This window comes from Telmatherina bonti, assembly GCF_933228915.1.
Source record: "Telmatherina bonti genome assembly, chromosome: 4".
Taxonomy (NCBI): domain Eukaryota; kingdom Metazoa; phylum Chordata; class Actinopteri; order Atheriniformes; family Telmatherinidae; genus Telmatherina; species Telmatherina bonti.
Window position 1 is genome coordinate 19,418,998 of NC_136622.1, and position 13,781 is coordinate 19,432,778.

General features: G+C 38.4%; 2 protein-coding genes across 2 annotated transcripts in view; one reads left to right on the forward strand and one right to left on the reverse strand.

Annotated features, from left to right (window-relative positions):
• Window positions 1–1,323: 1,323 nt before the first annotated feature.
• pigt (phosphatidylinositol glycan anchor biosynthesis, class T) lies at window positions 1,324–8,397 on the reverse strand (the record flags this gene model as incomplete). The annotated part of the gene is made up of 11 exons (XM_079239099.1): window positions 1,324–2,945; window positions 3,049–3,132; window positions 3,227–3,392; window positions 3,736–3,936; window positions 4,365–4,521; window positions 4,687–4,784; window positions 4,880–5,054; window positions 5,154–5,254; window positions 6,267–6,394; window positions 6,856–7,033; window positions 8,019–8,397. 11 exons carry the CDS (start codon window positions 8,395–8,397, stop codon window positions 2,696–2,698), a joined length of 1,917 nt encoding a protein of 638 aa, XP_079095225.1. The 3' UTR covers window positions 1,324–2,695.
• A 2,075-nt stretch (window positions 8,398–10,472) lies between these two features.
• Window positions 10,473–13,781, forward strand: part of phactr3a (phosphatase and actin regulator 3a) — a gene marked incomplete at both ends in the record, with an annotated part of 35,956 nt that continues 32,647 nt past the window's right edge. Inside the window, one exon of the mRNA XM_079238479.1 lies at window positions 10,473–10,575. Within this exon, the coding sequence (XP_079094605.1) occupies window positions 10,473–10,575 (103 nt within the window). The remainder of the gene's footprint in view (window positions 10,576–13,781) is intronic.

A 13,781-nucleotide genomic window follows, 5' to 3' on the forward strand; every position in this document is an offset into this window, starting at 1 on the left:
GATCCATTAAAGTAAGAAAAAAAATACCAATCATCAAAGTTTTAACAGCTAACAACATAACAAATATTTCATTAGACAGCCAAATAACAATAAACTATAATATAAAACTACACTGGCATAGTTCAGCAAACAACAAAAACAACCAACACAGAACATTACATTTTTTTTTCTTCATTTTATTTACCTTCTCCTCTTTCTTTTTTTTTAAACTCAGTCTCTACTTTACAAAAACCAATAATAACTGATAAACTAACTAATAATTACATTGGGGGCTGAGCCCACAACTTCATAGAGGAATCTTTACTGCTTGTGTTATTTATGTCATGTCAGATGCTTTTATCCAAAGTGAGTTACATATGATACTGAGAACAACACAAGCAGGAAATCAAACAGTAGAGGACATCATAGGAAGGTGCTGGTGGACTGTTGACATGTAATGCAACAGGCTCCCCCCCCCCCCCCCCCACACACAATATTACCTCTGTTAAAATACAAAGAATGCTAAATGACAGTTGTAGTAGAGGTAATAATCATATTGACGAATCTCTACATGAATAACAGCTTTAACATCACTGTGGAAGTTTTGTTTCTAGATGCAACTTCAGTTCAGATGTAGATAGAAAACAAACAGCTTTATAATAATATTTACTAATTAGTTTACCTGCAGGTCTCTGGCTGTTCAGTTAAATTCCAGCTGTTAAAGACGGTTTTACATCATATGTTGCTTCAGTATATTTGGAATAGAAAACCAGTCTTATCATGATCTCAGCTTTTTGGCTGTTTATGTATTAATGAGGATGGTGGTCTTGTATGTGTGTGTTGCTCCAGGATGGGCTGTTGGAGACTGGGAGAGACACAGTATACTACTAGACTGAGCTGTATTTAATTTTTACAGTTTGCCTGCCCCCTCAAGTATGCATTCCTAGAGCCGGCCTTGTTCCAAATACAGTCCTTCTGCAACCAGTTAATGGCATATTCAAGACTTGTTTCCCCACATTTCTTTTATTGTAAACACTTCATCTACTGTCATTCCGTTTGCCTCCATTCAAGTTTTTTGTCTTTCTTACAAGCGCTAGTTGAACATGAGATGATTTAGACAATCCTGCAGACATTGTTTCACCTGCAGGACTGATTAACCTGGACACTGAGATCTTAGACAATTTTTCCTTTTTTTTTCGTGCATCTTCATAAGAGCTTCCACCAATATTTTACACAAGTTGAATTACACACACAGAAAAACAGTGCTTGTCTTTATTAGGACAGGGCATCTTGCAACCAATATATACAAAACTCTTTCTTAACAATCTCCTGACTCCAAATAGCTTCATGAGGTTCTGTGTCTTCAATTATGTTATTATTTAAGCAGTGATGAAAATGAAGATCAGATCATATTTTATGAATTATTAAAGTTCTGGTAACTTTGAAGAGTTAACAATATTCTAAATTGCATTTTAATCACAAAATGTGTGTTCTCTGGACATGTACACCTACTTACTTTGTTACAAACAAAACACCTACATATAAACTAATCTGCAACTGGCCCAACATTAACATGATTAATGTGGTGTAATGCATTATCTCTGCTTTTTTTCCCACACTGCTGGGAAAAGTACAGAAATTACAGTCCTTGACCAACCAAAACTCCAGAAGTGCATGTTTTGTTCCTTAAAAGTCTGCAGAATTGGAGCAAAGTTTGTTTCCACAAACAGTGGAACAGACTCCCATTCACAGTCAACGGCCCTGTTTTTGTTTTTTTACTTTTAGACCAGAGGATTGTGTGTAAAAACTCAAGTTTGTAAAAAGATATATTAAAACCTTCAAACTGCATATAACATTTAAACACCCTTCTAATAGAAAGAGGAAATTAATGTTTGTATATGGAAGAGTTTCATTTTTATAAAGAAGTTGTTCCTGGCAACCTATGCATTTACTCACATGTCAGTCAATAAGTGTTTTGGGGTCTTTCTAGTTTTTACATGGGTGTCTTACTCTAGGATAGAAAACCCTTATGCCAAATGAAAAAATATTTAATTGCACACTTTTTGATTTTTTAGCAATGCAATGTTTAGAAATTGCTGTGGGATCAATGCTGAAGTTTGGAAAAACAAAAACAAACAAAAAAGAAAAGTCATTCTGACCGAGTCGCTGTGACTTGACATGTTTATCTTATCTCTCCTAGGGTAATGACACAATAGTTCAAAAACACTGAACAAAACCAAGGGTGATATGTTTCTACAAAATGCTGACACATCATTGTCGTTTGACTTTAAAATCAGTCTGAGAGTAACAGACTAATTCACTGACTTCTTCCAACAGCAGTATGCTTCAGTGACAGTATAACTGAACGATGAAATAAAGCTATGGTTTCCAACTAACCCAAAACTAATTAACAATTTCAACAAATAATTTTGTCTCCTACTTGTCAAAGAAAAGCAAAACTCTCCTTTTTAAACTTTCACTTGAAGACGGACATCTACCATTTTAAAGCCAGCAGGAAATTATCCTGAATATATTAATGTAAAACAAAACACAAGAAAAAAAAAAAAGTCACTTAAAAAAATAAAAAGAAAAATTTCAAGTTGACTTTTTAACATTCAAACTAATGTTTGACTCAGTTCCTCCCTGAATATTATTCATATCCACAAAAAGAAAAACTTATTTTCTTAAAGAAGTCAGTGGGCCCCATTTTGCAGCCTCAGAGTGGTGGCACACCCCTCATCTTGCGGATAATGTTTGCTATCCGTTTGGCTAATCCTGGGTTGGGTTCTTCGATTTGGAAGCTCCGGGTCAGAAGGTTGTAAAGAGAGCCGTAGCCTACAGCCACGACGGTACATGTCAAACAGATGACATTATAAGGCATGCTGAAGTCTGGAGTGGGCAGGTTGACTAGCAGAGGTTCGGTGTAGACACGTACAAAGTAGCTGGTCTCTTCTTTGCAGGGAAAACTGAGAGGGAGGAAACAAAAATTTCTTTTTAGAGAATCAAAACAAAAAGCAGCAAGAAGCAAAAAAACATTTCCACAAGAAAAACAAAGAAAATTCTTCTTACAAGCTGCTGAAAAGTGGTTGTTCCTGAGTGATGTTTGTATCCATGGCAACAGTGCTTGGCACAAGAGAACTGATAACAGAGGACCTGAAAGTGGTTTCAGTGGTTTGTAAGTTAGCAAATCAAAATTTCTATGATTTTGATCAAGTAGAACATGGCCAGAAACAGTTTTTGTGCATACCCCACATAAAAACCGTGGTTAGGATCTGGTGTGTACTCTGTCCATTTTAACAGAGCTCTCTCAAACTGTACCGTAACCTCAGTTACAGAATGTGGAGGAAGCTGGACCAACATCTCCAGCAGGTGGGGCCGTATCCGGTCCTTTGACGGCTGGTAGTGGATGTAGCCTGGCAGGGGAGGAGAGACACAAGTGACTACAGACAAACCACACCAAGATCTTCCCTCAACAACATTTACATATATATTGTACACATATAATCCATCTTGATTTTTTTTTTTTTTTTTTTTTTTTGCCAGTGGAAGGAAGGATGAAAGAGAAAGAATTAATTCTGAATTAAAAAAAAAAATACACGAAGAAGAATAAATCGGCCAATACAGTCTTCCAAACAGAAAAAATTATGCAAGCTCTCCCCCTGGTGGTAAGAGGAGGACATTGCATGGACATACAAAAATGTAAAGTAGGAACACTGAGAAAAACATTGTGTTCTCTCTTTAAAAATAAAAAATTACTTGGCTTGTTGTCCTTTCCTTTACTGGTGACAGTGAGTGTATGGATGTAGAGACGGAGGTACCACGGCACTGAGTCCAGCAGCAGAACTGGGAAGGACCTGAAAGGGTGGTTGTTGTACATTAAGGTATGAATCTCCCCTCTCTGCAGCCCATATCCAGCCACATAACGCTCTGCATGGAGTACAGGGCGAAGCATGTCACCTGCAAGCAGGAGGTGGAAAAAAACCAAGTTTTTAAAATACAATAACACTGTGGAGAATAATAACTACATTAAATTATGCACCAATATGCTTTATGAATATATTGTATGACTTTCATAGATTTATGAGCATAATAAGAATAAGTGAAAAAAAAACATGATGATTGGGGAAGAAAATATTTATAAATGCTTTTTTGGAACTGGAATTATTTTTTTGGTCGCTAAATAACACAATGAAACATAGGCTTATTAGCACACTGTCGAAAAACACAAAGAGTGAGAAGAGATTAAAAGCAGTTAAATAGCTGAAAAGAAACAGGGCAGAAATAAACCAGCATAACTAACACAACTGTATCTCTTCCTTGTTTCATCATACAAAATATCAAAGACTATGTTCAGCAAATCTCAAAGCTCTGCTGTTGACATTCACCCTCAGTGGATTTCCAGCGAATCAGCAGGTTGAGGGAGCGCATGGTGCCATAGGTGATTTGTTGGGTCAGATCATAGACAGAGAAGGTCCGTCTGTCCCCGAGCACCACTGTCTGGCTCAGCAATGGCGTGGCTGGGCTGAGCTCAAACAGCTCCTCCTGCAAAATGAAACCATACATGTTCAAGTGTTAAAACTTTAAAATAGTTAACTGTTAGATCAAATTGAATATTTTTCATATGTTTGATTAAACTAATCCTATGCACTCTGGTGCTTGGATTAAGAGGGAAAAAAAACAAACTTGGAGTAAATGAAATAATCCAACCTGAGGGTTGTCTGTGACATCAACATATATTTTACTCAAGGAGGCCAGTGGACAAGCTTCTGTCAGGGTCCGAGAAAACATCTTGAACAATGACCACTCTGAAAGGAAAAGCTGCTTAAATCAGCAAAGGCCAAGAAAGTGTTGCTTTAACTTAGATGCTGATGGAACTCAGGAGGAACAAGTTTTGGCTCACCTCGTTTGCCCTGTCCAGAGGTGTGCAAGTCAAAGACTACATTCAGAGTTTGTCTCAGCTCCCAGGATGTCTTTTTACACTGCCAGTCCTGACAAACTGGTCTTATATGCACTGCCTGGGAATGAAAACTGCTGTGAAAGAGTTTCTCTGACTTGAGAAGCACAGCGAGGCCAGCCTGCAAAGGCACAATAAAAGCACATCAGAAAAAAACTGTTGTTTACGAGAACACAAAACAAGTCTCAGATTGCAGAGGCAAACAAACAAAAAAACTCACCTTGGATCCACATGGCAGGAGTTTCTTCCAGGGAGTCAAATTCTCAGTGCAGACAATTTCTCGGGGGAGGGTGGCATAGCGAAGGAAGTGATGGTCAGTCACTTAAAATTGAACATAATAAACAACATCAGTTATGAATCAGTCGACGGCTACAATACAGTTGTTGTTGTTGTTGTTGTTTCCCTTTCGGCTTTTCCCTCTGAAGGGGGACGCCACAGCGAACCATCACACAGTTGAATTTGCACGTTTTATGCTAGATGCCCTTTCTCTGCATTTATCCGGGACCAGCCCTGAGAAAACCAGTGTCCCCCTCGGGGCTGCAGCAGCGTATGAGAGCAGGACTCTAACCATCGCTCCACCACCTGAACCGCTGCCTACATTCATCTTCTTGCCAGGTTTGACTGTTCAAATGTTTTGTTGGTTAATGGGCTGTCATGCTGCACATGTATGAGGTTAAGACAGATATGTAGTTACAAAGTGAAAGGGGTGTGGTAGAGCAAGAGGGGAGGGAGGTCCATGAGGAGTCTTGGATGCGTGCTGATGCAGGACGATGGTGGAGAGAACGGAGTTAGTTTTTGGTGGTTGTGGCTGGTTGTTCTGCGTGGGTACGACCTACAGTAACCATAAGTTGTTAATAAAGCCATTGTCTAGGAAATGAACCTCCATCAAGTCTTCAAAATGTCCTGCTGGACGCTACAATATATTCATTTAAGTAAATCTATCATTATGTGAGGTACGTTAAATGCTAAACTGTAATGATAACTGGTTGCATCTGGACTGGACAAACTCCTGGCTGATTACAGCAGCCCTCGACTTATGAAATAAATCAGATTCAATAAGGACTTCATGCTATGGGAGTTCTACAACAAAACTATAGTTATTACAAGTCTTGGATGCAAACACACAGTATTTTACATTTCATTAATATCAAATCTTTACTTGTGTTCCTAGTTTACTTATTCCATGATTATTCCATATTATACTATAGTATACTTAAGTCTTCTGCATCTGAATGTTACGCATCTGAATGCTACAAAGGTTAAGGGTGACGGATTATACCATCACTAGATGGCTTCACAAATTGGGAACAGAAGTGATGAAACCTTACAGTACCATTGCCTATTCCCAGAGGTTTGAAGGAGGCACTAGGTTGAACAGTGTTGATGGAGTCAATGAAGTTCAACGAAGCACAGAAGATGCCCGATAGTACATTGGTCAACTCCTTCCATGTTGCATCCACACTAAAAATGACAGGCAAAATATTAGGAATAGGGGAAATTAATTATAAGTAGTAGCAACGGTTTGTTTCAGCTGTTTCTTGGCTGGAAAAACACTTATGAAAAACATTATGAATTCTAAACTTAAATTTCATTATCTGTTTTGAGTAATCAAAGTTAAACATTAAGATCCTGATTTCATCGTCTACCCAGATAACCCAAATAAGAGCCAAGTTATCAAACATTCAGACTTTTGTCTATCTTTCATAACATAGCAAATATCAAAACATCAACCCTTTCATATCTAAGGCACCCCTTGAATACTAAAATTACAGGATCCAAATATTGCATCTGGTCTAATGGGCTTAACATCTGGCAAAGCGTCCAAAATAAGAGAAAACAGCTTTTTATGCTGGTTTTTGTTTTAAGCCACAAAACTGGCTCATAGCTGTGATGGTCTGCAGTCACCAGAGGGCTTAACTCACTCTGTCACAGAGTCCTGGAACCAAACCCAGAGCTCAGCTCCTGGTGGGGATGGCAGAAAAGGCTGGCCCCACTGCATCGTCCTCCAGTAGCCCTGTGTAAAGGAGATGTGCAGCTCTCGCACTGAGAACTTGGAGATGACCTGGCCCAGAGACTTGGGAAACAGCCTGTAGTGGGACACTGAGACAAGTGATAGCATGGTTTTAGGACTATGAGATACAAATTGCTGCTTAGAATTTGAGAAAAAAAAATCTGGAATATATAACATTGATCCAGTGCATCAGTAGTACACTGGTGTGAGGCTATAACCGTTATCCAGAGATCTGGTGATGTTAGTGCAGAGTGCAGACGGGGCTAAAGAGATCTCTAAAAAAAAATCATGTGAAGGCAACAGACATTTGCATTAGCACATCTGCCCAATATTAAATATCTTGAATAGATTTCAGATCTATCAGATCAAATGCAGGTCAGGACAACAAAGAAAGAAAGAAAATCTCTGTAATGTCTATGTGGCAACAGCCAAGGAAAATAATTAGATACAAATATGGTGAAAATTGCGTCCTGTGCGGGTGAATAGTTTGGGAGTCGTAGAATGATGTTTTAATTGAAATATTACAAATAAAATTTATAGTAGTGCAAATGAGAGATTATGTTTATCAGAAAAAGTCTTTTACATCAAAGCTAGGGTGTTGTGGCACATGCTAGTGTGATTTGGTATTGTCTAGATTGTTATCGAAAAACAGAAATGTCTGGAAAGTAATAAATATTGTACAAAATCTGTAAGCACCCTTTAGCATTAGCATTGCATGGCTTTTGAACTATGTGCTAATAATAAGATGGACGATCTGACTCTTCATTTTAGATTAGTAGAAAATTACATCCATGGTTAACAGGCTTAAATTTTGATTAATAAGACCCAAGGGTATATTATTTTGTTTTTCTCATATAACTTTAGTCGTTGAGAGGTTTTCAGGAGTTTGAGAAGAACCTGATAGCCAAAAGACCACGGCCTTTTAATATTAATTTAAAACAGCTAATAAAGTCGTGCTGATTTTATTTAAATGTAATGATGAATGCCAAACCTATGCATTCTGATTCAAGATATTTTAAAGGAAGAAAATCCGATAATCTTACTAAAATCTTGACATGTTTATGTTCAGTTTACCTTTATTTTCTGCATTGAAATGTGTTTCCCACAGGGTGCGGAACTGGAAGCTGGCATAAATATCTCCGGAGTGCAGCGGCCTGATAACCAGCTCTTCCTGAAACTCATCCTTAGGTTGCGGGATTGACTTTATGTCTGCAGGGTCAGGAGCAGGAGAGTCTTCTGGACCATCGCTAGGAGTTGCTTCCCAATGCCTCTCCTCCACCGTAGGCTGCTCGGCTGTTTGCTTTGTTGTTTCGGCGGCTGTTTGTGGATTATCGACCACACTTGCATGGCTACCACCGGTGACCTTCGTGTCTTGACTGTCTGCTAAGAGAAATGCCAGGAAATTAAACAGAAGGAGCAGCCAAAGTGAGTGGCTACATCTGTGAGCTGCCATTTTTCTGCCGAGGCACTGATTCACTTCCGTGTTCTTGCGTCATGCGTACACTGGGCCAATGGGCTGCTTCCATGTGAAGTCCCATTGGTCTGACACAAAAAGGCTTTGTTTTCAGCAAAGATAAATACATATGTTTGATGAATAAACATTTAGGTATATGGAAAAAAGTAATTGCTTCAGTTATCTTATTAATCTTTTTAAAATTCAGATATATTTGCAGTGTTGTTAATTAAAGTGCCGTGTTGCTTGATGTACAGTTATAGAAATAATAGACTACCACCACTACTATTACCATAACTTCCACCACTATCAGAACTTCCACGAAAACTAACTATCTATCTATCTATCTATCTATCTATCTATCTATCTATCTATCTATCTATTAATATTATTAAACATGTAATTTTCACATACACACACACACACACACACACACACACACACACACACACACATATATATATATATATATATATATACACATATGTATATATACATTTATTTATATATATGTATATATATATATATATATATATATATATATATATATATATATATATATATATATATATATATATATATACTCACATACATACACACACACACACACACACACACATATATGCATGTGTGTCTGTGTGTGTGTGTGTGTGTGTGTGTGTGTGTGTGTGTGAGAGAGAGAGTGTGTGTTAAAATGACATGTTTATTAATATAAATCTAATCAATTAACATGTAAACGTGTAATTAATTCAAATGCTCAGGCCACTACCCAACACGGCTTCGTGCTGCCTGTCACAAAGCTTACAGACCCAGAATAATCGAAGCTAAGGAAGTGTGTAAGATTGCAAGATTTGGCTGACTTGGATGCCTTAAACCACAAAATACAAATATCTATCTATCTATCTATCTATCTATCTATCTATCTATCTATCTATCTATCTATCTATTAATATTATTAAACATGTAATTTTCACACACACACACACACACACACACACACACACACATATATATATATATATATATATATATATATATGTATATAATATATATATATATATATATATATATATATATTTATATACACATATGTATATATATATACATATATATTTATATATATATATATATATATATATATATATATATATATATATATATATATATATATATATATAAATGTATATATACATATGTATATATATATATATATATATACATATGTGTATATAATATATATATATATATATATATATATATATATATATATATATATATATATATATATATATATATGAAAATTACACGTTTATATATATATGTATATATATATATATGTGTGTATATATATATACTCACATACATACACACACACACACACACACACACACACACACACACAGACACATATATATATGCATGTGTGTGTGTGTGTGTGTGTGTGTGAGAGAGAGAGAGAGAGAGAGAGAGAGAGAGAGAGAGAGAGAGAGAGAGTGTGTGTTAAAAGGACATGTTTATTAATATAAATCTAATCAATTAACATGTAAACGTGTAAATAATTCAAATGCTCAGGCCACTACCCAACACGGCTTCGTGCTGCCTGTCACAAAGCTTACAGACCCAGAATAATCGAAGCTAAGGAAGTGTGTAAGATTGCAAGATTTGGCTGACTTGGATGGCTTAAACCACAAAATACAAATATCAGGCCAAAGCTCCAGTCTTGCAGACTAATGTGTGCAGCATGTTGCTTTGCTGAATATTTAGTTGTAATGCCGGATAGGGATGGGCATCATCAACCCGTTGGCATCATCGAGGGCATATCACCCCTCCCACATCCACACATCGTCGCACACAGCCCAGACACACACACGCGCGTTGATGCACACACTCGCTACACACACAAACACACATGCGCGCGCGGAATTTCAGCTCAGCCATGGCTCCCTGGTAGATGCTCAAAGCGGCTGTTGTCAGAGCGAATTAAATCTCCCCTCGCTCGCTTGCTTTCCTCCTGACCTTGCCTGCCTCCGGTTGGGTTTTCAATATTTTATTCAGGATTCCTGCGCTGTCTCCCCATGGCTACATCGGATGGACTAGACGGCTGTCTGCAACGAGGCAGATCTCAAAGTGACCCGAACATACTCACCGAACCGGGCATCGATTTGGCTCACGGCACAGGTAGGATAGTCGCGGATTCGTCATTGCATTTAAATGCTATTTCAACATATGTATATATATATATATATATATATTTTTTTTTTTAATTCTGCCTGTGCTTTGATGATGTAAAACGCTCGCTCGCCCAGTGGGATGTCAGAGCACCAACGGACAATTAGCGCAAATGCCTCCAACACTGGATGTTGAACACTGACTGTCGTGGAGCTGCAAATTGAAAATTAATGTGCCATATAACCATCAATGAATGGCCACATTCCTCACCAGATTTGTGAGTTGTACAGACGCCTGTAGCTCTTTGTGTTAGTATTTTGCCCTTTTAATACGAATTGAATGGATGCAACTTTTACTGTATCAGCCTCTGTAGACAAGACATAGATTTAGCATCACAAAATCCGCATGCATGTGTGGTCCATGGTGTCAGGCGAAGCCTAGCTGTTTGTTGTCTCATCTGAGTCCCTCATTAACTCTCATTACAACTGAACGTTACTGGATTTAGATGTTAATGTGTTGCTTTTTAAAGGGACGTATGGACATTTTATGGCAGGAATCTTAAACCTCCCTCCCTGCATATTGACAGCGCTGACATCCCCACCCCCTTGTTTCCCCCTGAACTGATGACTGGTCAATGCTTGGCCATCCACGTGATGCGCACTACAGAGGGAGATATCCCCAAATTGAGCACTAGTTTTGTTCCCAAGAAAAATGATTCATGATGGATCCTGCAGGTGTTCTTTTCAATATGGAGCCCCTGTTTGTTTCTCTGTGGCCTGTAAGTCATCTTCTTGCATGTGGCACAAGCTAATGAAATGATATTTCATTAATAACAGAACACCAGGGAGCAGTGCTGTTCCTCACTTCTCCACTCTGATGAACTCCTACTAACGTGGTTCCTGTAGTGTTTGCTGCAAGCTCCCGGCTCTTGGATTGTTCATACTGAAAACGCATAGTTTGATATTTTTTTTTATTTTTATTTTTTTTTATTTACGTAAGCGAGGCTATTTATGGTCACATTGTGTGGGCTTGGAAAGAGTCATTGCTTCCTCCCACACATGGTGAGTTTTACGCACATGAAAAATGCTTGAGTGAGTGATTCAGAAAAAAAAAAAGTGGTGTCGTTCACCTTTCAACTTTTCACTAATGAGACCCGTTTATTCGCACCTGCCTGCACTCATCAGCTGGCCATGGCACATTTTTAATGGACCCTTGCTGAACTCAGCCCTCCCAAGGATGGTTTAATTCACACATAGGTGAATGAGGATGATGTCACACTGGGTCTTTGACACACCTGAACAAACAACACAGCAGTTTGGCAGATCGACCGTGCCAGTGATGAGAGGGGAATGCTGAAAAATCTGACTCTAACACACTAATATGAACAAGAGCAATTCTGTAAAAGATGAGAGCAGACAATGTAAATAAAAAAGCAGAGTAAATACTCTTTTGCACTGCAAGAACAACGTCAGTGTCTGGTGACCCAAAGAAAACAACACTGCCCGCCCCTTCTCTGTGTTGATCATCACTGCACCAATGTCTGGGGCACCAGTCTTTGCCAAAGGATTACTTTGGCAAAGACTGCCTTTTTCCCCAGTACAGTGGCTCGTGCAGCTGCAGAGGCTGACACTGTATTCATCCATTGACTCAACAGTGAGGAGAGGAGTCAATAGAGATAACGTCTGAACCTCGCAGATAATCAGAGCAGTGTTTTTTTTTGTTGTTGTTTTTTTTTGTTTTTATTACTACGCTAATGAAACATCAGGAAATCTAAACTCTCAAGCATATAAACTTTTAACTGTTCATCTAAGTTCAAATTATTTTTATTATTGTGATTATGAATTTTTTTTTTTTAAATTTTTAACTTGCAGATTTACCTTAAACTAAGAACTAGTGCAGCTGTACAAAAGATTGCTAAGTCAGTTTGTTTTAGACAACTGCCCTTTAGATTCACCTGCTAATAAAATGTCACTTTCACCCAAAGCTCCACTTAGTCATTGCAGAGTGTCGACCAAGGTAATGGGGTGGAGAGGACACCTTGAAGCTCTGCAGACAGGACGCTTGTCCAGGCAGAGTTGTCCCTGTTGTTTTGTTCCATGAAGTAATTTCACTGTCTTACTGAGTGATTTTCATACAAACCAGACAAGCACAAGTACATAGAGAGTTTAAAAAATGGTTGTTGTGACAAAAGGACTGGGAATATCAACACTGTTTTAGTGTAAACATGCATATCTAGTCTTGGTATCCAGATATACTCCCATCATCCATTAACTTTTTAAATTATCCATCCATTTTATAAACCATGTAGTTCCAAACCAGGGTCTTGGGAAGCTACTTATCCCAGTTGGTAGGTTGGGTGAAAGGCAGGGTACCACCTGGACAGGTCACCAGTACATCATGAAAAGAGAAAGAACCATTCACACTCAGGGACAAATTGGAGTAACCAATCCACTTAACATGCATGCCTTTGGAGGGTGGGAGGAAGCCAGAGAGAACCACACATACACAGGAGGAACATGCTCCACACAGAAAGGTCACTATTCAAGCCTCCCCACGCTGAGGCTCAAACCAGCAATCTTCTTGCTATGAGGCCACAGTGCTAACCACTATGCCACCATGCAGCCCACTTCATCACTTTTTAAATGATTCCTATTTTATCATCACAGGTCACACACAAAATGCTCATACATCTGTCAGAAGATTTGACATCAGGAGAAACTCAGATAATTTCAGCTATAAAAGGAACCCCCATAATGACCAAAGGGACGTACTGGACCAGATGAAACCATTGTGTCATGGTGATGACTAACCTCAAACTTTGCTAATTTCTTGTACATAATTCCCCACTTACACTCAGGCCTTCAGGAGTAAATATGGGAAATTATGAGTCAGCGAGCATTATATAATGGGCTCCCTAGGCTTCGTTTAGAAATGTACACAAACCGGGATCATTACCACAGGTGTTCTTTGCATAACACTTGACTAAAAACCTTGTCATAGATTTGAAAATGTTACTTAAAAAGCACAATACGCTGAACGAAAACCACTGAGACAATATTTTCCTCTTCAGAGAATCGTGGACAGGTCGCCAGTCCATTACAGGGCTAACATAGAGGGACAAACAACCGTTCACGCCCAGACTTACTTCTAGAGAGAATTTATCGTGATCAGTTGACCTTAATTGCCGAGGATCAAACCAACAACCTTCTAGTGGT